Below are 27,090 nucleotides of genomic sequence, written 5' to 3'. Positions count from 1 at the left end.
CCACTCTTCACTAGCCACGATTGATGTTTGTGGGCCATTGTCATGGTAATGTTTTGCTGGTACTTGTTTAAAAACGGTCCTTACATGTATTTTAAAGGTTCCAAGTAGGCTATAAGTAAATGGGAGGAAATTCAGTATTTTTAGGCTTATGTTTTGGAGTTATGCATTCCACAAATACACAGGAAAAGCCCTCGGGTATTCCTCTGGCTCAAGGCAGGTTTGTGCCAGTCCCTCAGGCATAAGGACGTGCTGGTGCACCAAGCACTTGGTGCACAATTAAGTTGCCAGTTCTCGCTTCCCAGTGCTCTGGTGTTTCCCTTGGCTTTCTCCAGCAGTTCGTAGTCACAGTAAATGGTGAGTAAAGCCATTGGAGTGACTGTGGTGTGAGGCAGAAAGGAAGCTCGGTGTGTGCCTCGGCCGGAGCTGTTGCGGGGCGGCGAGGCCGGGCCCAGAGGAGCCGCTCGCTCGTGCGGCCTCAATGGCGGCCCCAATGGCGCTGTGCCTTCCCGGGCTGCGGAGCGGCGCTTTCCTGGGCAGATCCCGGCACTCCCGCGATGTGTCCCCATTCTGTAAATGTTACACGTTCGGAGATTACTAATAAATTCTCCAGGGCTAGAATTTGATGCTTGCTTGCTTAATTTCATATTAGTAAAAGCTCTGGAGAGTAGCTGTTAAAGGAATAGGGGATGAATTAATTACCCTGAACAATTTTCAATTTTTTTTTTTTTTTCATTTTGCGTAGTTGCCTGTTTCTGTTTAAAGCAAGGAATAGTTTAGGGAGAAAAAAGCCTTCATTTTAGTGAAAAGGCACAGATATTTTCATGGGTTTCATTCCAAATAAAACCATGCTTGAGGGGTTTGGGTTTTTTTATTATTTTGATGGAATACAAGTATATTTTCAGATTTTATATTTTCAACTTTATCAGCAAAGCAGTGTTTGGCTCAGAAACTCTTGCCAGGAGAAAAGATGACTTATTTTGTCCTCATTGACTGTTTTTATTCAGAAAGCAGGTGGCAGCTATCAATTCCAATGCCATCCACAGCTCCAATTATTTTACAAACCCCAGGAGCTAATTACAGCCCTCAGGCTCTGGCAGTCAGCTGATTGCATCATGCGACTCTTTTGGCCATTGCGTACCTCTGAGTAATTGTCTATTTATGGAAAATAAATTAATAGCTGCTATTTCTACTTGAAAGAGAGGACCTGTAAGTGTGTAGGCTGAGCAAGTGGGTTTTAAAGAGATGTAGAGAGATTTAGAGAGAAATATGCAAAGGGATCAATTGATAGGATAAGGGGTGGAGAGGAAAGATGATGTCAGGATACTAAGGGAAAAAGTTAAAATGAAAGGGAGAAAGAAAGCAGGGTCCTAGAAAACTGAACAGGAGAAAAGCATGACACCAAATAGGAAGATAGAGTGTGACAGGAAGAAAAAACTAGGCAAAACTGTGGGGAATGATACTTTAATTATTTCAGTATAAACCTATGAAGATAAAAAAAGATTCATTGAAAAAGTGAAGTCTGAATCCCGAATAGTCCCTGATCTGGTTGGAGATATCCCTGCTCATTGCAGGATGCTTTGACTAGATGACCTTTAAAGGTCCCTTCCAACTCAAACCATTCTGTGCTCTTTATTGCGTGTACTTTTCTGAAAATGCTCTTTACCTAAGTGGTGCTTGCCTTCTTGGGTGGCTTAATGGAAGGAAGGGTTCGATGTTGTCTTTGTGTGATCATATGATTCATAGATAAATATAAAATGTGCGTTATAATGTAAAATACTGCAGTAAATCATCATGACTAATTATGCATCCTCTGTTTGAAAAATTCTACAAGTGTTTTGCGAATTATATTTTTGATAGAGTGGAACTACAGAGGTTTTGAAATTGTGAGTATCAGCAAATTCTGCCTGCAGGTGGTACAGACAAATATGTGACATTATAAAGACTGTTGCTGCATTAGTGTCATTGATGTGTAATCAGGCTTTTGTTGGTCTCAGGATTTTTTTGTCCAGAAGTTACCTACAAAATAACCATATGAAGGCAGAAAGCATAATAAACCATTTAAAGATGAAGAACCAAAGTGATCCTGCTGTAGGCCAGGACTTGTAGCAATTTTAGATTTAATTTCAAATATGTGGTGCACAGAACTTAACAGTGAGAGAGAGGATTGGAAGCCAAAAGTAAATAAATTAAAATTGTATCAGTCTCTGTTAAGAGTAATTGTTCAAGAAATCACTGCTTCTAGCATAAACTGGAGAGGGAAGTGTAGTGAGCACAGAACCTTGGCAATGTAACAGCATATGAAACAGGATTTTTTAAAAGGGCCTGTAATTAAGAACATGGAGCACCAAAACAACGGAGATCTGGTCAAAGCTTTCTAAATGACCTTTCTCTGAAACATTTTTCTGTATATCTGCATGTGTTCACTGCCTTCTATTGAAATCTTACTTCTCTTCAAATCCTTTAAAAAAAAAAATAAATCAATCCTTAATAAAAATATTTGGAATGACGTGACAGGCTCCTCAGAATCTCATAAAATACACAATGGCAATTTAATGTGAAAAGTTCATGTCACTGTATGTAATACTGAGCAATCTGTCTTCTTCCCCTTTCAGATCAGCTGTTTCACGTGCTGGCCATGCACATGCGCCTCTACAGTATAGACTCTGCATACAATCCCTGGAGGAAACTAACCCAGCCCTCGCAGGAGACAAACTCAGAGCAAGTATTTTAATTTACCTGTAGCAGTTTTGCATGGTGAAAGAAACATCCTTGCAGAGGGACTTTGGGTAACTTTGTCTTAATTTAAATTCTCTGTGAGGTATGCTGGTGGAGACTTAACATCTAAAAATTGTATGTATGAATTTGTAAAATATATTTTCAGATTTCTTTTACATGGAAACCTGACCAGTTTTGAGCTAAAGTTTAAATGCATCTCTTGCAGGCTTAAGCACATGCAAATTAAATAGTATTGGGCAAGTAAATAGGGCACTGCTGTTCTTGATATGGATGTTCAACAAAATTTATATTGAGATAAGCTGGTAGCTTATGGAAAGTTGAATAATGATTAATACCTGTAAATAGGTCTAATATATGTGAGAAATAATTATAGTTTAGGCTTAAAATTTTCATCAAGCTTATTATTTTTAAGCAAGTTACTGATCTGAGTTTGCCTTTAAAAGATGAACTTTACATACACAGCTGTACAAGGCTTAGCAATATAATAAATTAAACCATGTACTTTGTTCTGCAAGGACTCATCTCCTTACTTGACTTAAGACCCATCACTTTTCAGATTCTACCTTGATGACGAGGAGAAAGGTTTCTTGCCTAAAACCAGATTATGATTTTTCCTCATAAGAGGAAAACAGTACATGTTTTTTCTCTTAGCACCTTAAGCATCTTCCTCGTCCTAAGCTCTACATTTTGTAGCTTGCAGTTATGTCAAAAGACTTTCCTTTTAGTGCCTCTGCAGCTGTGTGTTTGTCAGTGCTTCTGGGAGCCTGAGGTGGGAAGCATCATGCAATTTCAAAAACTGATCTAGAATTGGGATGCCACAATCCTAGCTGCAAAGTGGGGAAGACTATTAAAACAATTGTTCTCATTTCTAGTTTATGATTTTATTTTTCTCTTGGACCCAGGCTTCTTTTTGCAATGAACATTAGGTTACTGGAGTAATTAAACTATATTAAGAGAGTAATTTATAAACTATTAGCAGAAGAAAGTATCAGGCATTTTATAACCTGAAAACCTGTTCAGCATACATTCAGACTGCTTTGAGGGTCTGTTTTCATGTGATTCTGATTGAGCCCTGACCTAGATTGAGCAGTGGGATGATGTTAATAAATTTGGTGTATGGTTGGCTGAGTTATGTGCAGCAGAATTAAGATCATGTGGCCACAATGGCTGTGGGACAGATCATGCACTTCTCATTTTGGCATTTGAGGAGCTTGCTGGCTTTGGAAGCAGCTGCTTGTTAATAGAGGGGGCCTGCAGAGCTGATGGAATTCACCATGCCTTGGTCATGTCAAGGCTAAAGTGCAGCATGTTAGATTTCACTGGCAATATTTTGAATCACTTAATGTTACTGCAGGTCTGTAATGCCTTGCTTTGCAGAAGGGTTTGCATGCTGGGAATGCATTTGAGCAGTTCTTGTGTCTTCTGCACTGGTTTTCAATATTTCATGGTAGACTTGATGATACTGATTTGGCACAAAGTCCTAAATGGTTTGTAGGAAGCTACAACTGAAATAGCATCCATTTTTCCATGAAAGAATTTACTGGTGAGAGGCACAGATGCTTTTGAGCTGGAAGATTTTTGCTCACTCTTGGAATGTTTTTCCTTCCTTAGTTTGCAGGCACCAGAACACTACAAAGGAGGCAATTTGAGGACATGTTTTTCATGTATAAATTGGAGCATAAAATGACTATCTGTAATTATACTGCAGAAATTTGAAGTGGTAGTTTGACTTGAAGATGGCATTCATAGGATTGGTGTGCATGATCTGATTGCACACTTCTTAGAGTCACACATCCTTCTGAGATACAGAATAGCAGATTTTTTCAGGTACAGGGAAGAGTACTCAGAGCAGTTAGAAGGTGACACACTGCTGAAAACTGAAAAATCTTAAGAGGATGGTGGAGAAATAATCATTGCAGATTTTAGATGTGAATGGCATTCTGCTGCTTTGAAGTTAACCAAGTCACCTAAAGCATCAGCCTGACCTGCACATGAGACTTCAAGCAAAGACTTATAGAAAAAAATGTCAGTGAGAGAAAAAGTTCTATATTTTCTGACTGTATTACTGTGATTCCAAACAATTTAACTTTAGGGAAGTCACAGAAGAAAAATATCTTCAAACCAATATGCCATCTTTTTCTATTTAATTTTCACTTTAAATTATTATTTGATTTGAAAGCAGTTTTCCAGAGAAGCTAGTTTAATCTTCATTTATTTAAAAGGATAATTTTTAAAATTGAAAGAAAAAAAACCCACTTGCAAGCAAAAATCAGTGGAAAACAAGTCCCCATTACATTGTATTCTCATTCTCATTTAATTGTAGCTATTTTCTTTAAATATACATAAATATTTACAAATAGAACTACCCAGATGTAGAACCCACAATTTTTGTCTCAGTTTTCTACAACTCAGCTGTCATTCTTCATAAATAATGCCTTAGATTTCCTGTGTCTGGGAGAATTGATAAAAGTACCTTGTAAAGAGTCTCTCCGAATTCCTTCACTTCCCAAAACCACCAGTTTTATCCAATGTCTTCTACAATTGTATTTAGATCTCCTTGTAGCTGAAAATGGCAACTGAAAGGAAAGATAGGGAGAAGCTCAAGCAGCCACAGAAAGGTTAAGTAGAAATAAGGAAATCTTGAGCAAGAAGATAGACTATCAAAAAGGGCCTAAATAATGTGAGCTCTTTGGAAGATAAAGGGGAAAAAGAAGAAGCTGAGTCTGGTGAACTGTGAATGGATTAGTAGATTATTTCTCCTGTGCAGTTTATGTTGCAAAATTCAATGTATGCTTGGTCCCACAGGCTGTACTTAAGCAAATTGTTCTTCTGGGGCAGATCTGGTTTCAATAGTGATCAAATAAACAATTATTGTGGTGCAAAGGGGGAATAATAGCTTCTGGCAGGGGGCAGGCAAGGAGCAGCTGGAGGCAATAATTACTAAACCCAGATGTGAATTTAATGGACTAGTCCAAACAGGCACCGTTTCAGGAACAACAAACATGAGATGAAAGGATATACATGTTTTTTAAAATTTAAATCTCTAAGAAGGCTGAAATTTTTGTGTCTATTTTGATAGACAGACTATATCAGCAAAGAATGGATTGATAAAACATTAAGGATCTTTGCAGTAGAAGCACTTGGAGGGAGGAACTGCATGATAAACTGAAATGCTGGGTTATTTTTTCTGCAGTGTTTTACTGATGTTTCATTCTAAGCTAGATCACATCAGAGACTGTTTATGGTGCCATACTGGGGCAACAAACTGCAATTCAGGGATAGGACTGAGCAGCTGTGTGTAGGAACCTCTTAAATCACATCTCCATCACAGAAACTGTTGTGAAATGGGGAAAAAGCCCATGGCTTTTGTGAAGATACCCTGAGACAGAGAGAGTAGGAATGGTGGGATAGCAGGGTTTGGTTAAGGTTTATGTGAGTGGGGGCCTATACACTCACGTGCTGCAGCAGGACTTATGTGCACTGTTCCATAGAACAGAAACTCTGCCTGAAACAGCTGCCTCTCAGGACAGATGGTGCAGGACATAGATGTTCACAGTAGGGCCAGCTTTGGAGTATTTGCTCTTGGCTGTTTCTTCCTTCCCCTGCACTATAGCTCACCATCTTCTTTGGCTGTGCTGATGGAACTTAGGCAGGCTGCATGAACACAGTCAAGCAACAAATCCATGTTTTCAAAAGCTTGAATTGAATGAGTTTGGGAGCGGGTGCCGAGGGACTGCTGGGGGCAGCGTGGTAAAAGAGAACGGGAGGTGCCCAGTGTTAGTACTGTCAGTGAATGTATCATGAGAAACTGACCTGCTGGAAAATCTGCTGTGGCACAGCGAAGAGAAATATGAAATTGTGATTATATCCTTAGGTGCAGCCAGAATAAATAGTAGGATTCTGCTGTCTTGCAGTGAATATCAGAAGCTGTGTATTAGTTTGACCTCTCTGCCATCTGGGATTTGTGTGCTTTGCTTCTTATCCTGCAAATTGTGGAGAAAATACAAGTTTGTCCTAGTTGATGAAGCCTTAGTTTAGGTGTACCTATGTCCCTGTGTCTCAAATTTTCTTGTCAGACAGTTCAAAGAGGTGTGAGGCTCAGAGCTTTGACTTTACCTTCTGAATTTCTACCTTTATAATTAGCATCAACCAAAAACTTTTAAGTGTCTCTGGTTGAGAGAAGAGGGAATGGGGAGCGTAAGTATAAGGAACCACCATCAGCAAAATGCTGCTTATTTCAGAGTACAACAGAATTTCCCATTTCTCTGTATCCATTCCCAAAGAAGTGACTCCTGCATAACTGCTCTCCAGGAGGAGGATGCAGAATACAGAGGCAGTTTCTTAGCTGTCAGGTGATAGGCAGCCCTGGTTTTGGCACAGAGGGGTGCAGCCCAGTTACCTTGGGCTGGAGGAGAGGTCATTTCCATAGGGAAAGCTGCGGTTTGCATTTTTCATTTTAGGACATGGATAGTTTCTTTTACCACCAACTCCCTTTTAAAAATTGCTTCAGCATACAGCTGTTACACATTTGAATCATATTGTATCACTTTGGTCCTATTTGCTGTTTTACTTGCTTTCTTTTTATTAAGTGCTTCTGTGGCACAAGTTTTTGTAGTCAGATTTATCAAGCTTGCATATATGCATTAGGGATTAACAGAATGGACAATTTCCATAAAACACATTTCTAAACACATTTTGTAATTTCAGTTCCATTTTTATAATGAAGAAGTTTCTGAGGCTCTTAACAAATGACAGAGCAATTTTTAAGTGATTCATGTGCTGCAGTGCTTGATGCAAGCAAAAGCAGCTTATCTAAACCCCTGACATTTAATGTAGCTTTGCTTCTCAATTCTTATGAACTGAATAAATTAGGAAAGTAATTAAGTTGGTCCTGCACATGCAAATGAGTTGCTTTATGTGTGATGTTGATGCCAATCAATTTTGGTATTCTGTTGATGTATATATATAGATATATAGATATATAGATATATATGTATATAATAATTTGGACAGAACTGGTATTTGACCTAGTTGTTACATAACTATTAAACAATATTGATACCTCTGTCAGAAAGAAGTGTTCAGCTAAATGTGACCAGAGGGAGTCAGATTTTTTTAATGTTATTCCAAATTAAATTTTCCCCAAGAATTAAAGATGAGAAGTAATTTAAGGGATGTCCATGGTTTTAAAGTCATTACACAATGAGGGTTATTTTAAAATTCAGCGTTGTAGATCACAGGGTAGAACTAGCTGTAGGTAAAAGTAGAATTAGACATAGTGACATGAGTATCTTCATGGCCAGTATAATTTTGAAAATGAAGCTTGGCAGTGTGATACAAATTTTTGCCGCCCTTGTCTTCTTTAGAATTCAATATACTGATTTTTAGAATATTTGGGTTTTGTTTAGGAGGCTTACATACACACACATACATATATGTATATATATGTATATTGCAGTGCTTTGAAACAATAATTTTAATAAATGATTGATTATAGCAAAAGGGTTATAGATGGTGTTTATTCTGTAGCTGTCTGGGTTCATTAATTCAAAAGGACCAGTTAGACCATGTTTTCCCTCGCTTCATTTTACAAGATCAGTCAACCATGTTACCATAAGCATTCTTTTAATCCTCCTCTTGTATGACTGTTTCTGAGTGTTAAAATTCATATCACAGATGACACCTGGAAGTGCCCTCTGTAGAGAGATGCCTGAGTTTTCAGGAAATCAATAATTACGTAGTCTCTTTTCCAAAGCAGGGTCATGTTTATGGGCCTCGGAGATGATGAAGTGGTTGAATCCCCAAAGCTGTTAAAGGACAGTAAAGATCTCACACATGAATCCACAAACCACACGTGGGCAGCCTTCTGCAGTCCATGGAGTGCAGGAGCTCAGTTGGTTCCTCTGCAGCACTGCTGGCCACTGGCAGAGGACTGCTCTGTGTGGGAGATTCAGGGTCAGACCAGGAGTTCCATGTGGCTCCTGCAGTGCAGATCAGCAGCACCCCTGCTTGCCAAGGGCAGTAAGAACACAGCCAGCTCTTTGCACCTGTGTGTGTTGCAGAAGGGAAAGGCTCATGGGGAGGGTGTGTATCATATTTTATCTCAAGCTGCTCCTGCTTGAGATCTCCATCACGCCCCATATCAGTTAAAACTGGGAAGAATGATTTTTCACCATTTGATTTTTTTTTTTGCCGTTTGACCTGAAGAATAATGTTGGTTGGAATTTTGTTGAATATTGCTACACAAAGCTAGAAACTATCCTATCTGCAAGCATTTTTTGCTTTTTAGTGTAGGAAAACAAGATGATGTTACATCAGTAAATCTGGATAGTTGGACAGTTTGTACTATCTCTGTGCTGATTTGCTTCCTTCTAGACATCCAGGGAGTTTAATAAAGACTGTGTGTAAGATTGCATAATCCCACCTGTCATGGCTGCTTGAGCCTTCATTTCTTTACATGAAGGAAAGCAGTAGCTTTTCTAAGGTCTCTGTTTTCCAGCAGGAGCATTCCTTGTAACTTTAAATGTATTATGAGGATTCCTTATTGTTACAGCCTGGTTACAGGTATATGTGTGAAATGCCATGCTTTGGAAACCAGTTCAAGTGTTTGAATATTCCTTGACTCTTTACATAGACATAAGGAGTTCAGGCAGTTTTCAGTGTTTTAAAACATTTCAACACAATCATGTGCCCAAATGGTAATTTCCTCATGAGTTATTATATGAGTAACATTACATTTTTTAATTGAGATCCATTTTAAAATTGAGATCAGCTAGCAAATTGTCAGGTATTAGGCTTGTAAGCTTGATATCAAATGTAATACTATTTCAAATAAATACAAAATAAAATAAGAACATGGGTTTATAGTATCAGGAGTGATTTTCTTTTGGTTTTATTTCCAGGCTGGTAAGTGAAGAACTGCCAGAAGTTCCTGTGCTTTACAGAGATGTCTCATCCCTTTTGCTTATCCAGATTTTAACCATGCCTCAGCCATTGCACAGAGGTATGTTACAAAAATATGTATATTTAAATTATTATGTAGATGAGGCTGCTTTCATGATGGTTTGCAGGATGGTAAATCATAGCTGATCTACTGTGTATTCTAAAATAATGTTTCTGCCTTATCTACAAAAGGTGGCATTGAACAGAAGTTTTTGTTCTGAGTTGACAGGTTTATCTGTGCTCCCTGTCTTTTTACCTTATCAGTCAACTATTCATTAAAGATACAAGAGCTGAGCAGAAACTATTAAGTATTTCTGCTGAAAGAAAAGTGTCCTTTGTTTGACCTTCATCTTTTGCTTAGAGGGACAGCTCAATACTTCAAGTTGAACTTGCTTTCTTTGCCTAAGGGCTAAAAATTTGAAAGATTGTAATTTAATTTGAATTTCAGAGTTTAAGTTGCAGCAGTTTTATGTAAGAGTTCATATATGAAGATAATAATTGCTGTAATGCAGCGATTTCAATAGAGACAGCATACAGAGTAATTATGAATAAATATTAAAGAGATTAAAAAATTTAAAAATTCATTACTAAAATCAGAACTGTCTTAAAACCTAAGTTTCTTTTTCTGTGTAAAAGGACCAGCTGAACCTGGTTCCTCTTGCTAATAGGTAATGTATGTTCCAGAATAGAGGTTCAGACCCTCTGGTCTCTGGCTTGTTTATTTGTAATTGTACATTTATTTGAAAATGAGGACAAACAAAGTAAATATCAAAGTGAATATTTACTGTTTCATATCTCCCATGGGATCTGTGTGGCAGTTTTGATATCTGCTGAGTTTTGGTAGTTTTTGAATAGGTAAATTTAGGAATTGTTCTGCTCTTGATGCTTACACCTTAGTAGAAACTGTTTCCCCATAAGAGGTGTTCAGTCCTTGGTATTGAATGTTTAAATTCCACTAAAGTGACTCTGTATGTATCCATTAACATTGTGGGTTTGTTTTTTCAATTCAATACACTTAAAATCAGAATCATTTAGGTAGGAAAAGACCTTCAGTATCATCGTATCCAATTGTTAAGTGCATGCTTATGGATTAAGTATATCCAAAAGATGATTAGAATATGAAAATACTAAAAGAATAAAATGTTTTGCATAGGAAGACTATTGTCAAAAATGTCCTTTTTTTAACACAATTTAACTTAAATTAACTCTATTGGAAGGACTCAATCAAACTAGTATAAAAACAGCAAATAGAAGTTTAATGAGACTAACATCTGAAATTCAGGGAAGGAAGTGTTGAAGATAAAGTACAAACCAGTGGTGTCTTTGTAGTCAATATCCAAGCATTGAATACCACCATTTAAGAAAGTATATATTATCCTAGAGAAGACAACATTCAATTAATAGTAAGGCATTCTGTGGAGAGTTCTGTGAAATGCCTCATATCAGCAGCATGTGTTGTCTTTGCTTTTAGGTGTACTGTAGGTTGCAGTTGAGACAGAAATGGCAAGTGGCAGATAGAAAATAAATGTGTCTCTTTCAAATCTGTGAACCATTAAATTGGAAATAAATTGCCTTTTATCTTCCTAATTTTTGTTTCATCAAAATGGTTAAGCAGAGTGAAAAGAAAGTCTTTCATAATTCTTTGTTTGGAGGTGTGGAGTGGTGTTCACAAAAATAAGCCATAACAAATTTGTTTAGTACTTTTACAATGGGTTTGTAGGTCACAAAGTCAAATTCAATATCATTCATTCTTTGTAGAGGGCTGAGGTATAACTGAGGTAAAGAGGCCTGTGAAATGTCTCATGGTAAGCACAAGGTCAGCAATAGGGGTGAACAAAATCTGTTTGACCCTCCTGCTTCCTGAATTGTCTGTGCTGCCTTGCCCTTGCCATGCAGGAGCCGTGGACTTGGCTGTGCACTGGGATACACACAGGAGGCTGATGCCCGAGTGTGTTGACAGATATTTCCAGTAAATTCCTTTAACAATAGACTTGAGTAAGTTGCATTGTGTCCTTAATCAAATATGACATTGTTTTTCAAATGTGTACTCAAAAGCCTTTTTGTTTACACAATGCGTTTTTTAAAAGTAGAGAGCACTCTTTAAGGAGGACTCAAAATCTCATCTCTTGCCCTTCAGATGGCAATTGCATTAACTTCCCTATTAGCTGTTAATTTTAAATTCAGACTGGGAATTGCATTAGCTTCCCTATTAACTGTTGGATGGGTGTTGGTATCTTTTTCAATCTGACATAGATTAAAGCAATAAAAATGTCATTATTGTTCAGCCTCTTCATTCAGAAGAGAAAATTGATCTGAACCTATCAGAAAGAAAGAAGACTGCTACAGAAAAAACTTAGTGGTGGAGGTCAGAGCATTTACAAGCATTAACCAATTTGCAGAGATGGGAATGAGACTGATATGTGTCCCTCTGTGTAGTGTAGCAAGCAAAATAAACACTGTGAAACCTCTTTATTCTTTTGAGTTTCACACTAGGACATGGGCTGAACTTTTAAAGGCTTCACATACTTAGAATTTTATTTGAAATTTTTGAAATTGTACAGGGCTAAATGCATAATAAACCACATAGGAGTTTTCTGGTTCAGTTCTGTGGCAGTTGTTGTACAGAGGATGGAGTGTTCATGATGTTGTGAACTGGGACTCCATACAAAACAAAGATTTTGCTTCCAGCTCCTTTCTTACAGAAATAGCAAATGATGGTGTGTGTACAGAAATAGAAAGAGTGGCTTGGTGGTTATCAAAACCTAAATCTGTCTTTGTAAATTGAATTCAATACCCCCTCTCCCCCACCAGTCCTTTCTGCAGCACAGTTTTTGGATGCTGGAGTCATTTAATTGAAGTTGGATATTGTTTCTTGTTAGCATCAATTGCAAAAAGTTTTATTTTCTCACCACCTGACTTGGGACCCTGTGTACAGATTTCTAGGAGTACAGAGTGTAGCTTCTAGTGCTTTCAGTTTCTGCATTGCACTGGATGCAAGGAGCAGCATGCTGCAAACACTAACACTTACAAAAATCATTGGGTAAGGATGTTGACGAAATATATAGTATAGATGTAATCAGCTTGATTGCTATCCAGTTTCAGTGTGGAAGCTGAAATATTTATCTGTATCTTTGAACTTTAATATACCTTTCATGGATTATCTGAAGTTCAGTGCTGTCTTGCTGTCTCCCTTTGTTCTGAAGTTGTGTTTTCAAAGAAGCATTCATGCTTTTGATCAAGAAGAATATTTTTCAAAGGTTATTTATACAAAGATCTCCTTCTAAATTTAGTAAAAAAGGCCCTATGTCCTCAATTTTGCATCTGGTTCTCTTTGTGAATTCCTTGTGTCATAGGGTATACCATTTAATTTGATATTGAAAATAAAAGATTTATATTGTTGGTAATATGCTTATTTATCTGCGCATTTCTTGCACTAATGTTAAAATTAGAATTCTAGAAGTGTTTCCTATTTAAACTTAGTTTTTAAGGGTGTTGGTAGATGCATATAATGGGATGAGATGCTTTGAAATTATTTGGTTCCAAAAAGTTTTAAAAATAGGAACATAAGTGCATTTCTCAGTATGATTCAAAAATAAGTACAAAAGTTCTGGACTAGCCTGTTTTGATTAGATTGGCCTAGCTATAGTGATAATACTTTCAGACTGTCAGACTATCAGATTAGGGGCAGGAGCCCTAAATGCATTTCAGTGCAGAACTTTGCTCAGTGGCTTACTTCACATAATTGCAAGCTTTAGAATTATTAAATTGAAAAGATGATGTAGCAAAAGCACAGCCTGCCTCAGGGCGCAGCAGGAAAACAGCACACAGCCCCCACAAGCACACTGCAGGAAGTCAAATAAATTTGCTCTTTGCACTAGACAAGAATGCAATAGCTTCAGCATTACAGGTACCTACAGCTGTCAAATATATGGCATTTAAAGAGGTAATATAGTAATGGAGTGATAATTGATGCAGTGACTGATGTTTCAGTATGTTTCCCATGGGCTGTTTCTATGACTATAAAAAAGTCTTGGTGCTCATTATACAACAGGTGGCCTCTGAGCTGCTCCTGAGATATTTTCCTAAGGGGAAAAAAAAAAGATGACGTTTGGGCAGAATTCAGGACTTCTTAAGGGTGACCTAGATGTGGGAGTGTGCAGTTTTTGTCCAATTCTGGATTCTCCAAAAATGTAATTCATAGTGATTTATGAGTCACATACATGTAAGCAAATACAAGAGAATTTATTTAATTGAAACATAATGTGGAATAGACACATTTCTGGTGAATTGAACAATTCATATTAAGCGAGGGGGGGAGTGGGGACAAAGAGTAATTCTATTTAGCAAAAATCAGATTTTTTTGAAATCTGCAAAGACACCCAGTATTGGGCACTGCAATCAGCTGTGCAGAGCTACAAGATGGAGCAGGCTGTGGCAGGCTGGAGCCTGTTGACAGCAGTGTGCCTCTGCTGCTCTGCGTGCAGGGGGTTTCCTTCATGTTTTCAGTGTGAAATGGATTTGTATTGCTTGTATCTCCTGTTGAGGGGCTAGAGCTCAGTACCTGAGTTCAGTTCTAGCTGTGATTACAAACTCTTAACTCGGGCCAAAGAGGCAATTTTTACACTTCCCTGAATGTGTGTGGTTTCATCTTGTAGATTTCAGTCCCAGAAAATTTCCTGCAAGCTTGCCTGCGGTTATTCCTCAGGGGTAGAATTGCTAAGAAAATGGAGGTTTCAGCAGAGATAAAAAATATGGCCTCAAGATCTAGTGGATCTGGTAAATCCTCCTCTTGGGGAGATGTGAAGAGGAAGGATCATGATAATGCTGCCTGCTCTAGAAGGGGGGGATAAAGTAAAGGACCATTCATTGTCATGTTTAACACAAGCTCCATAGGAATATAATACAGAAAGGTGAATTTTAAATTACATAATAAGAAATGATGTTAAGATGCTTAAATTGTGCTTATAGTTGATACTCACATAAGCTTATACTCAGAGACATTTAAAAAGTTTCAAAATCCATGTCTGCATTGATTTGTAAACACTTGTTACATAGACAAACAATTGTTATTTCACAAATTTAATTATGTTCTCAAGTCTTAGCTGTGTATATTTTATTATCTAGTAGTGGGGTTTGATATTAGATGCAGGAAAGGAGAAGCAAGGTGTTTCATTTTCCTGGCCTCCTCATTTTCACATACAAAGCTCATTTAAATCCTTTGGGAAGAAAGAATGAATTTAACCCAGTTTTTGTGAGGTGCTTATGTAAATTGTTTTGCTTGACTTCAAAGCCTGAGAGGACTTCTTAAACCCCTCATTTTTGTCTACATTTTTTTAGATACATATTAGTTATGTTTATGCTTAAGGAGTGGTGTAAGTGATGATAGAAACTTCTTTGATCTGCCTAGATTTAAAAACAAACTAGATAATTTGGGACTGGAAATGGAGCCTAAAGTAAAAAGATAAAAAAGGACTGCTTCAGTATCTTCATTTCAGCCAATGATCTTTTTTTTCCTGTTTCCATTTTAGGAAGTCTTACTTTGCTTCTGTTGCTAGCCTCCCCCAAAAAGTTTCAAAACCTTTCTCCTGCAGCCTAGCTGTAGGAAATAATAGTCCTTTAAATATTAAAAAAATAATCATAAAGATCTTTGAAGATACAGTAAATGCCAGTCTGCCTTCTCCCTTCCTTCTGTATGCATGCGAGGTCCAGTAAATAGGTACTCACTCAAGAGTGTTTTACAGCAAGTGTTTTATGGTGGGATCCATATCTGGAAGGGAAGGGTTAGAAACTGATATGCTAGATGTTCTTGTGGTAATTTTTTTTTAAATTTAATTCTTCCAATATTTGTATGAGCGTCACCCCTGATGGGAGGCAGAAGAGATGGTAGCCTATGCATTTGCTTACATCTACAGTAATCAGTGGCTTAACTTATGTAATCTTTGGACAAAATATAATCTTGTATTATCACCAGGGCACTAGGATGAAGTCACTGCTAACCAGGATTAAGAGGAAAATAAGGAGCAGTGGAAAATTACTTGCTCTGTACTTGTTCTGTTCACTATGGCTGCCAAGTCATTTCTGAAAGCCAGTAAATATATGTTGTTTTGTATGTTTTGAAGGGCTGTTCTTTGTGTAGCACTTGCTTTTCGTTTCAGAATTATAATTTCCATAACTAGAGACTCTGTAATCATTATATTTGCTAAAAAGATCAAATGTTTAAAAATTACTTTCTTTGTTTTACAGAACACTTCACCTGCATTATAAAAGTGCTGTTCACTTTATTGTATACTCAAGCCTTGGCAGCACTTTCTGTTAAATGCAGTGCTGAAGATAGGATGGCATGGAAAGAGTCAGGAGCTCTCAAAAAGGTTGGTTAGTTTATTAAAACATTTATGAAATTCTGCTTAAGTATTTCCTCTATGAATGTAATAGATACTTCGGGTTTGCATGTAATAATTTGCTTCTGTTTCAAAATCCAGTAATTTGCTTTGTAATTTCTGCAGGTTTTTGTACATGATGAGACTTAAAAGTTTCACAATTGGTGTCTCTATAGTTTCAGTCTGTCTATTGTTGCAGTGATTGTAATCAGTGAATGCAGCTTTCCTTCCTGTGAAATTGAAGTTGTCCTATATAATCCATGGGCATTGACCTGATGCATTTCTCTACAGGAAAAGCAGGCAGCCTTGTTGGAGAAAAAACCCTCTTGACTTTTGCAGCTTGCTTGTGCTATTTGTGGCTAGCCATACAAATTTCTCTCACTATGTGGTCGAGAGTGCTCATGTGATGAAGAGACAGAGAAGGAAATTTGCCACCATTGTTTCCTTGACTTTTGGTAGTATTTACAAGTAAAGTGACAGTGCATCTTTCTATTTCAGTTCAGCTGATTGAATGCCAGTTGCCACCCAAGACAAAGTTCTCTGCACTAGCACCAGCATTCATTTAATCCTTCAGTTAACATTTTGCTCCACAGATTGCTTTTCCCAGAAGGTCAGAAGAATGCCAATGTCAGACCAAAGGAAAGGATACAAATGTTGGGACCAGGAGAAGAAATGGGTATTACCCCTTTATCATCAGCTGGGCCTTAGATGTAAAATGAAGTAAAGACTGAGAAGCATGACCTGCCTTTTCACATGTAACTTAAATTTGTCATAGTGGTCAGTCTGAATTCCAAGGTCCTAAGGACAAATTATCTGCTGGCTTGCTACTATGAGAATTTTTTTTTACATTTGGATCACTGGACAGTACTTCATTTTGTTAGGTCCCTATGCAGCCCTTCTTTCAATATAATATCATTGTCTTAGAAATACAAAGACATTTGCTTGAGGTTTTTGCTAGTGATGGGGTCTTTTTTTCATTTACTTAAGTGATTCTTAAGTGATACATAATTTTTTCTTTTTTGTTCACTTAAGTGATTCTCATGTGATACATAATTTTGCAGTTTAAAGCACTCAGGATTGGCCAGTGATAATCACACAGCTCCCTGTTCCTCTCTCCCAGCCCTTTGGCTGCCCTTCTCTTCTTCAGCCTGTCCCTCATCCTCATGCATCACAAGGGAAGCTGGTTTTTAATTTAGAAACCTGAGTTCTTTCCTTAAAGTTTCTTTAAGCCCTGGTGGTTAAAAACATATGGTTCAGGTTGTTTTTTTCTTCTCTGCTGGTAAGATTGACATTGTGATCCTGGCATGACTACACAGATGACACCCCACTAAACTTTTGTCTAAGGATAATGCCAAGTGAATCTATTACAGTTTGGTGTTCCAGACTTTAAGCATGGGCTGAAAACTTTGCTTTATATTTATGTTAAATGATGAAACAACATGAAGAGTTTAATTTCTCAGCATGGCTGAGAGATGGATATTGTACTTTTGAAACCAAATTCACCCTCATTATCTTTGCAAGGCGTGTTACAGTGTCATAGGAAGCACACCGTAAATGCCTCTGGAGTAAACTTCCAGGAATAACACAGGTTATTCCTGTGGTTGGTTTCAGCTGCTGGATTAAGTGTGTGCTGCCTTCTGGTTCTTTGGCTATAAGCATAAATAGTAAGTGTGTGGTCCCAGTATGAAAGGTGAAGACACCATCTAAAATGGAGAGTGAAAGTTGATGTCAAAATGCATTAAAGAAGCCAACTGATGAATTATACACATCACTATGTACTGAAGTATTTGGTTTCTTTAAAGAATCACAGTGATGTTCCACTCCCTTGTTTGTTGTGTTGAGAATATACTAACAGAACTCAGAATTCATATCCAGTCATCTTTTTCCAGGGTAGAATTCATTCTGACTTGAAAAAAGACTCAAGAGAATACTGCCTTCTATTTCTTAACGCTTTCTGTGTTGCTTTTAAATATAATTGTTATGGCACAAAGCTAAGTGGCTATTTATTCTTTACACTAAATATATTTTCCATCTGTAGTAGACATTGTTCATTCCAAATGCAACTTTGTACTTTCTGATAGATTCATTTTAGCTTAAAATACATAGTAAGTGTTTGTCATTCATTCTAGTTGGTATGTTTTCAAAAACTACTTTTAAAAAAAATCTTGTATTAGAATTAAAATTCTATTGGAACAAGATGTATCTGTGAAGTGATTGTTTCTAGTTTTAAAGTAAACATTTATATTCTCACAGAGAAAATGTGAAATGCAAACCTTATACAACAGCTTTCATAAAGTTCTCAGTTTAGCACATATGTAATTCAAGTAGCAATTCACATTTCACTCTTGAGCTAAATGCAGTCTATTTCTGTAAAATTATATATTTGTTTTTAAAATTTTTTAAGCATTGTGTATCTTGGTAGGTCAAAATTCACATTGATCAAAAGGAAATATTCTTCATTGTTGTTGCTATTACAGAAACATTTTCTCCTTTTTATAACCAGTTCTGTTTGGATTTCTTCTCATTTGCAGAATACATCCAGTGGAGAAAAATCTTGGGAAGTATTGCTGGGTCATGTGATTAGTGAACTATCTAAGGGGAAGATATATGAAGAAGAAGAGACTGAAGAATTACCAGTGGTACTGGCAAATTTCTGGAAAATTTATCCAGTGTGTCCCCTTGAATTTTTTTTGCCTCGTTGCTATAATGATTTTTCTCTGATCTTGCTAAAGACTTGCAGTACAGCTCTTTATTTTCTAGATGAAAGCATAACCCTTGGGGACAGTTTGCCTTTGCAAATGCCTCTGCTTCTTTTAATAGTATCAGATGTGGTCAGTGCCACATTGAGAAAGTTATTGACAAATACTTCTTATAATTACAGGTTTTAATCATATATATATATATATATATATATATATATATATATATATATATATATATATATATATATATATGGATTTTAATCATAAGTACAAAAGACCTTTCAGAAACTTGAATAAGTGAATATTTAAATAGAAAACCTGTTTGTTGAGGGGGAAGAGAACCTACAGAGGTATTTCAGATTATTAGTGAAATGCTGGCCTTTGGAATGTATGTTTGATGCAGTCATTTACATAATAGGCTTAAAAAAATACTTGCTTCATATTGGCCTTTCCATACTTAGGGGATCATTTACCCAGGCCAGAATTCAGTAATAGCTTCCTCCTGTCTAGGTAACCCCGGACTCTGTCGAGTGCTATCTGCAGCAGTTCTGCCTGCCTTTCCTCAGGATCACAAGCCTTCTTCAACACCATCTCTTTGGAGGGGATTTGCCTAGTTGTCAGGTACAGAATGAGAGGGGCACACTCAAACGTTTCCATAGAAAAGCTAGAGATGAAAAACTAAACCTGAGGGTGTCTTTTTCATGGTATGCATTTTCTGTCCTAAGATTTTTAAAAAATCATATATTGTAGCACTGCAGTTTTCAAAACAATGGTATTATATTCTTAAACTTCAGCAAAGTCATGCTTATTTAATTAGGTCATAGGTGATTGTCTCATAAAATACCAAGATACTTTTAAAACTTGTCCAGCATTTGCAGAGATGATGTAATTCCACACACAATGGAATTCAGTACTGATTTTCTTAATGCCTGTTAATACTTCATTCTCAGAGACATTGCATCAGCAGACAATTATGTTTAAGTTCCATGACTAATATAAGTTGAGTTTACTGCAGGTCATCTCCCTCTTTTCCTTTCCCCTGCATCATCTCCTTTTTAAAACAGCTGTTAGCTAGTTTGGGGTGCTAAACAGAAAGAAAATTATTGTGGAGTTTGGGGCTTTTTTGTTGTGTTTCTATTTTTTGGATTTGTGGTTTTTGTGGGGGAGTTGTGTTTTGTTTGTGGGGTTTGGTTGGGTTGAGGTTTTAAGTTGGTTGGTTGGTTTTGGGTTTTTTAATGACAATTTTTTTGCTTCAAGAGTCCAGTTTGAAGTGATCTGGTGAAATTGAACCTTCCTGTGTCACTAAGCATGGCTATTTGCATCTTAGTACTAGAATACTTTTTTATTGAAATAGCTATATTTTTAATAAACTATTTAAAAATTAAGAGTCTAGGTATTAATCTAAACCTCTCTGATTTCATGCCCAAAAAGGAAGATGAAGAATTCACCGTTCTTGCAAGCTGCCTGGGTCTGTTACCATCTTTTCAGTCAGCTCATCAGTTCACCAGTGCCTCTTGTCTTGATTGGCCAGTGCCAGCATTTGACATGATATCACAGTGGTGCTCAGAACTGGCTTCATTTGCAGATAGACATCCAGATCAAGTAAAGGTATGTAGCAAAGTTATTTTTTCCAAAATAGTCATGATATGGAGGCAGCTGCTTATTGCTTGATGCATTAGCCACATACACTGTTGCTTTGGCTAAGGATGGGAGAGTGTAACTTGTAAATGAGAGAGAAGTTGTAATGGGAAATATAGGTAAGTGCATGTGGGTTGCATTGACTAAAAACAGGAATAAGAAGAGCTGTGTGGTTTTTATGATTGCTGGAGACAGAATATAGAAACACTACCCTTAGGTGATACTAAGTGTGTCCCTGTCTTCTGCACCTGTAGCCAATAAAGGGCAGGTTATAGAAACTTTAAGAAAAGAGGTGTCAGAACTTTTCCTTGCCCATTTTAAATTACTGTAAAACATTGCATCTTCAGTTGCAAAACTGAAAAAAATGAAAATGTTAAAATCTGTCTAGTAGTTGCTGATGAAAGATGGTACATTTTCTCTAAAGGTTAAAGAAATAATACCAAGACTTGAGTTAGTGCAACTGAAATAATCAGTAGTGAAATGTTTCAACATGAGTGCATTGTTTTGATGACAAAGCTGCATCTCAACAATTCAAGTCCCCTTCTCCTAAATCTGTGATGTTAGGGGAAAGCCAGATGCATTCCTCACTCTGCAACATGATTGTTCCCGTGAAAATTTGAATACCCAGATTAATCTCAAAATACAGTTCCTGCTAATCTGTTAGATATTATAGATTGCAGTGAATTTGATAGCATTCTTCCCATGATTGGAAAGCAACCAGGTACAAATACAATATTTCATTCTCTTTTTTTCTTTTTTGCATTTTAGGTTTCAAGGTTATGCACTCTTATAAAAATTTTTGGACCTTGCAAAAAAATCCCATCTGACCACTATGCTCATCAGTTATAAACAGAGAAAAAAATTACTACATTGAAAGAAAACATATTTCTGTTTAAACCCCCCCCAAACAACATAAAATTGGACAGTGTTTTTAAGAGCAAGTGAGAAGAGTTAGGCTTTTCAAAGCAGTATTTAAGACAGGTAGTGCCTGTCTTGTCAAAAATTGTGCGTTCTAGTAACTTCTTAATGGCAGGTGTCCAATACAGTTTTGAAAAACAGGCAGATGTCTTCAAATACCATTTACAGAGATTAACTTCAGTTCTGTTTTTGAAAATTTGAGTCTAAATTTTAGCTAGGAGACAGCTTTCATAGTCAGTGCCAGAGTTTGGGAGTAACACCTTGAAACTGCCAAACAAACTTAGTGCAGGGAGAGAGTCTTTCTTGTAGGTGACTCTTAATCCTCTTGTTTTAGCTGTGAAGGTTTTTGCATTTAAAATATGTCACATGTAGAAAACATCCCTGGGAAAAGGCTGGTGCCCATTTTGTACCTGTTACAAAGGATGAAATGTGACTGCAGTTGGAAGGGTAATCAGCCAGGAGCAGGTGACTATTACAAGGTGACATTTGACTTCTAAATTTGTGAAATGCAAAAGAAATGAGATATTTTTAAACTGCATGTTTCTTTTATGTGGTATTCTTTTTTTTTTTTTTTTCTTTGAAAATAAAAATGCTTTAAAAATTGACTGAACTGATATATATTCTTACCTTATTTGTAGGCTTTGCTTATCCAGGAACCTAAGTGGGACTTGCCCCACCTCCTTCAGTTGCCTGAGAACTACAATACCATTTTTCAGTATTATCACAGAAAAACTTGTTCCGTTTGTACCAAGGTTCCTAAAGATCCTGCTGTTTGCTTAGTTTGTGGTACTTTTGTATGCTTGAAAGGACTGTGCTGTAAACAACAGAGCTACTGTGAATGTGTACTGGTAAGGGAGAGTTAATTCAAATTCTGTAATTGATTCTCACACTCATTGATATTTGTTAACTCCATTGCTTAGTTTTGATGGTTTCCTTTTCAAAATGAGTTTATATAATCATAGAATAGTTTGGGTTGCATGGAACTCTTGAAGGATCATCTAGTCTAACCCCCAGTGATACAGTTTAGTGCCTATTTCTGAGGGATAGACCTAGACTGGATTCTGGAGGTCAATTTACTTGCATAGCAACCTATTTCCCCTTTTTGTGAAGTCTTACAAAGCCACTGTGTGTAATGTTGACACATGGTTTTGATTCACAGCCAGTTGAAATTTGTTTACATTTGGGTTGTTTGTATATTATTTTAATTTTTCTCTGGTTTGTTTCCTTGCTTTCCAAGTACATAGAAAATCAGTCTGTGGTTGATTTGAGTATTTCCTGATACCTGACCACCTACTAGAGATCTACAGACTGTAACTACATAGGTGCTGATTTAAGGTCCTTGACTTTTTCAGTAGCTAAGTTTTCTAGTCAGTATATACATAAGTTCTTTTGGGAGTCTGAGTTGGATGACATCTATTGCTGTTTTTCATACTATGATGAAGTTTTGCTTTGATAGGTTTTCTCTTTACTTCCATTGAACTGTTAGGGGAAGACTGGAACTATATGGACTTCATAAAACTGTGAGAGTAGTTTGTTAGAGAGATATTTACAAATGGGGCATAAAATTCAGAGATGAATGACATATTCAACAAATCAAGAATTACTTAAAAATTTTTTTATTAGATTTGTAGATCCATAGACTAGATCTGTGAGCATGGATAGAGAAAGCAAATGTTTAACACTATAGACTGTTGTAAAAGAGGTAATACTTTGTTTTTCTAAATACTTTCTCTTGTTTTTGCTATCTATGGAAAATACTTGGTAATCCTAAACAGTTTGCTATACAACAACAAATTCAAAATATTGCACATAATATTTTTGTTTATTTTTTGTAATTCATTTTTTACATGGTAACAAACATTCTCCCTTGCTGAGTAGGGAAATGTTTTTATATGCAGGTGGTGTTATGGCAGCACAAGACACTGAATTCTAGTTTGGATGGAGAATTTTGGGGCAGGCTATCCTTTGGCAAACTCTCTTACTCAATAATGCCTTTTGAATGTTGTTTGAAGGAAAGCAAAGTATTATTTTTTAAATTTCTTCTGCTACAAAGTTGGCAGATATTAACAGAATCTTTGCACTCTTGCCTTTCTACACCCAAAACATTACAGCATTCTCAAAACTGTGGAGCTGGAACAGGAATATTCCTTTTGATTAATGCATCTGTAATCATCATCATACGAGGCCATCGTTTCTGCCTTTGGGGTTCTGTTTATCTCGATGCACACGGGGAAGAAGACAGAGATCTTAGGTAATGTTTTCATTACAGCTCTGTTTCATTGTTGGTGCCTCTGTGTAGATCAACTCTGTCTTGTAGCATGCAATAACAGATTATAATAGATCTCTACCTTCCTTGTGTGGAAAAATGGAAAATCCCTATTTAGTGCACTTGGACTGACTTTCATTGGCTTGGGTTTTTGAGGATTTTTTGGCCCAGAGGTGGTGTAGTCATGATCATTGAGTTGTACCAGGAACCCAGCATACAGGTTACTATGTTGCCATTCCCAACTGTGGTTAATTCTGTGTTGTGTTGGGAAACACTTGTCTCCCAATGTTGTTGTTTGGCCTTTAATCAAACAATGCAGTTGGATTCCAGTGTAGGGATGGGGCTTAACTTCCATGAGAGAACAAGTGATTGTTTCTGGATTCTGCTATCCAGTGTAAGGAAGGGAAGTCCCAGCAGTTACCCTACCAGAAGCAAAAATAAAAACCGCGCAGCAATAAAAAATGCATGTTTACCCTGCAAAACATTTGTATGAGTATAGTGTTGATTATGTAATGAAGCATCTTTCCATTTACTTGGCATATTAACTATTTATTTTCTTCTTTTTTTTTTCCTCCACAGGCGTGGTAAACCCCTATACATATGCAAGGAAAGATACAAAGTGCTTGAACAGCAGTGGGTGTCTCATACTTTTGATCATATCAATAAAAGATGGGGGCCACATTATAATGGCTTGTAAATCATCGTCATCATCATCTACACACCATGTAACTGCTGTTACCATGAATGAATGCATCTTGACTGACAATAGCTTTAACTGAACAGGAGTTTGGCTCCTTGGCTCGAGGTGGAAGCGGGTATGGGCTTAAAAGGGAAATGGAACTTTGTCAACATGTGGAATCTGTGCAAAATGAGCTGTTGTTGCTACAAAAGAATGATACAATAATTGAAATTAAATCCTCAAAATGGTGTGAGCAATCTTATTGCACTCAGTAGTCTATTTTTCTTGTGTTTTTTAAAGTCCATTATTGTTAAGAAGCACAAATTTACTTGGAGTTGTTTAGAGGCTCCAGGGGTAGCTGTCTGGGTTTTATTTTACTTTGCATGGAATTGAGTTTTTAGCAATTTTTGCTGAAACGGTGTATATGTCTATTACATCTACTAAGTATGTTGGATAAAATTCCTTTGCCTTTTTTGTGTTGGCTTGAGGTTTTTGACTTGATAGGCATTTGTAATTAGGTCTGTAAAACAACTGTGAGACTGCATGGTAATAATTGGTCTGAAAGGTGAATTTTAAAGAGTATTTCACTTATAGAGGTCTATTGAAATATTTCAGGCATTACTGAAAACTTACACATTCTCAGGAACTTCATTCTTTTTTTTCTCCATAAGTCAATGAAATAACTGTAAATTAGGTATCTTACTGCTCTTCATGTAATCCAGAACACACATTCTGTCTTCATTTTTTTCCCCTGGAAGGAGCTTTACTTTTTTTCACATCATTTGAATAAATTGTTAATGATAACATAGAGAAATTGCTGTTTGGTGCCCAACATAGCAGATCCCAGTTACAAGCGTAACAACCATAAGCCTGCCTATCATTCCAAACCAGATGTATGTTCCAGAGTGATTGGATTAGGAATGTGCAGGCTATTCTAAAAATGAAACATCATTTTGTATCTTTACTGTCATTTCAGGAGGTTCCTCAATATTGTTTTATTGTTTAAAGTAATCACTTTAACAAGTTCTTTCTGCTTGGTTTCCTAAAAAGGAAAAATTTAAAAAAATCAACAGAGGTAGCCAAGATGAGCTACCAGTGCATGTGCAGCCTCACTGGATGAATGCCAAAACAATTTATGCTTAGAGAACTAAAAAATTCATGAGAAGAGGCATAACTGGGCTAAAATCCATAGTGTAAGTAGGTAGGAAAGATTATAGTCAAAATACTGGTATGTAATATATTGCTACTATTGTTTTTCACAAGTCTTGGACATTTGCGGGCTATTTCATACAGTACTACCAAGCAGTTCCCTGGTAGTTTTGACTTTCACAGCTTGTGTGTAAAATAAACTTTGTATGTGTAAAATAAAAACATCTTATGATAAAGCCACATATACAAAGAAAACAATTCCCCAGTGAAAATCATTATCTAGTGAAAAGTGTATAGGGGAAATAAAATCACTGTATAGCAATCAAGAACAGACCGAAGGAAAAGTAAATACAATGAGTTTTTCTGGATACCTGCAATTTAAAAACCCTACAATAAAGGATACTGGTTTTTATACATACATATAAATATATATATATATATATATATATTTCAAAAGTATTACACTACTTCCTATAAGATTAGAATTACTCTGTTTCACTGACTAAATGGCTGTGTCTTTTCCAAAATATTACTTTTTTGATACTGTATTATAAGTTCTGCCTGTGATATTTTTGCATTGCTCATTAAGAATATCAGGCCATTTTGTAAGTGTGGTTAAAGAGCAAAAAGATTCTTTACATTGCCAGCATAACATTATTACAGGGCTCATGAACTTGAGTGATCTGTAGTTTGAAGCTCCAATGCTTTATTTACAAGAGATAATGTGTCCAGAATTTGATTACTGTGTTTTATTTAAAACAGAATGTTCTCTGATTGTGCATATGGATGTGATGTAAAACTATTAGCCTTAACTTTAACATTTGGGTATTTCATAGTGGTTATTATAGTACTGGTGAATTAGTCACCAGTCAATTTAAAAACGACAAAAAATTACTTGGTTGAAAAATTGTACTTGAATATCCTTGCATGCTGCTAAACAAGGATTTTTATTTCCCCCATGACTTTTTAAATCCTACTTTATTAAGCTAACCTTGAAAAATAACAGGTCCAAACTAGAGTGGTGTGTGTGCGTATTACTCAAATGTTCTGGTGTGATATCCTGTATGAATGATCATTTAAGTACAGTACATTACTGTAGACTCTAAATCAATCTTTATAACACATCAGAAGAGTACAAAACTAGGAATACAATAATTGGCATTGTAAGATATGTTAATAAAAGTCTACTGTCAATCTGTGTGTTCATGAAATTTTTTCTCTCTGCCCCAGTAATCCAAAATGACACTGAGTTCCACCCAATAGCCAGGCAGTTACTTAAATGTTAAAACCTTATGCTTGCAAACTTTACATAGAGAATAAACCTGGTACGTGTTTTAATTATTGCTTACAGTCATGTATTTTGCAATAGTAATTTGGATTATTTTACTCATAACTATAGCACTTAAAGTAGTGCTTAAGTGTATTCCAGCTATTCCAGCATTGCTGCTGCAAACTGCTAAATTGGTGAGTTGAGAAACTACTTTTGGGAAAATGCTTGATCTTTTTTGTCAAATCTTATTCTTACACTTCAATTTGATGAATGTAATATTTATGTATTAAGTTTTTTCTTTTCTTTTGACCTTTGAGAGATTTAGTGGAACAGTCTTCTTTTGGCCTTGACCTTTGGATAACAGCATCTTTCCTTTTTCAGTGATGGCCTGAATTTTTTTATGAATATTTTCA

The 27,090-nt window shown here is 36.5% G+C and overlaps 1 protein-coding gene across 1 annotated transcript in view; it reads left to right on the top strand.

Annotated features, from left to right (window-relative positions):
* The window catches only part of UBR3 (ubiquitin protein ligase E3 component n-recognin 3), a 95,905-nt gene extending 71,174 nt beyond the window's left edge, over nt 1-24,731 (top strand). Inside the window, exons 31-39 of the mRNA XM_054277508.1 lie at nt 2,613-2,718; nt 9,639-9,739; nt 15,922-16,046; nt 18,587-18,694; nt 19,268-19,378; nt 20,189-20,365; nt 21,952-22,161; nt 23,425-23,564; nt 24,159-24,731. Coding sequence (XP_054133483.1) covers nt 2,613-2,718; nt 9,639-9,739; nt 15,922-16,046; nt 18,587-18,694; nt 19,268-19,378; nt 20,189-20,365; nt 21,952-22,161; nt 23,425-23,564; nt 24,159-24,276 — 1,196 coding nt within the window. The 3' untranslated portion in view covers nt 24,277-24,731. The remainder of the gene's footprint in view (nt 1-2,612; nt 2,719-9,638; nt 9,740-15,921; nt 16,047-18,586; nt 18,695-19,267; nt 19,379-20,188; nt 20,366-21,951; nt 22,162-23,424; nt 23,565-24,158) is intronic.
* The last annotated feature ends 2,359 nt before the right edge of the window (nt 24,732-27,090 follow it).

The sequence above is a fragment of the Melozone crissalis genome, unplaced genomic scaffold, assembly GCF_028551555.1.
Source record: "Melozone crissalis strain CALT ecotype California unplaced genomic scaffold, PUWL_Pcris_2 ptg000023l_1, whole genome shotgun sequence".
Taxonomy (NCBI): Eukaryota; Metazoa; Chordata; class Aves; order Passeriformes; family Passerellidae; genus Melozone; species Melozone crissalis.
Note: the sequence above shows the minus strand (reverse complement) of the source record. Positions and strands in the feature narration are given on the sequence as shown.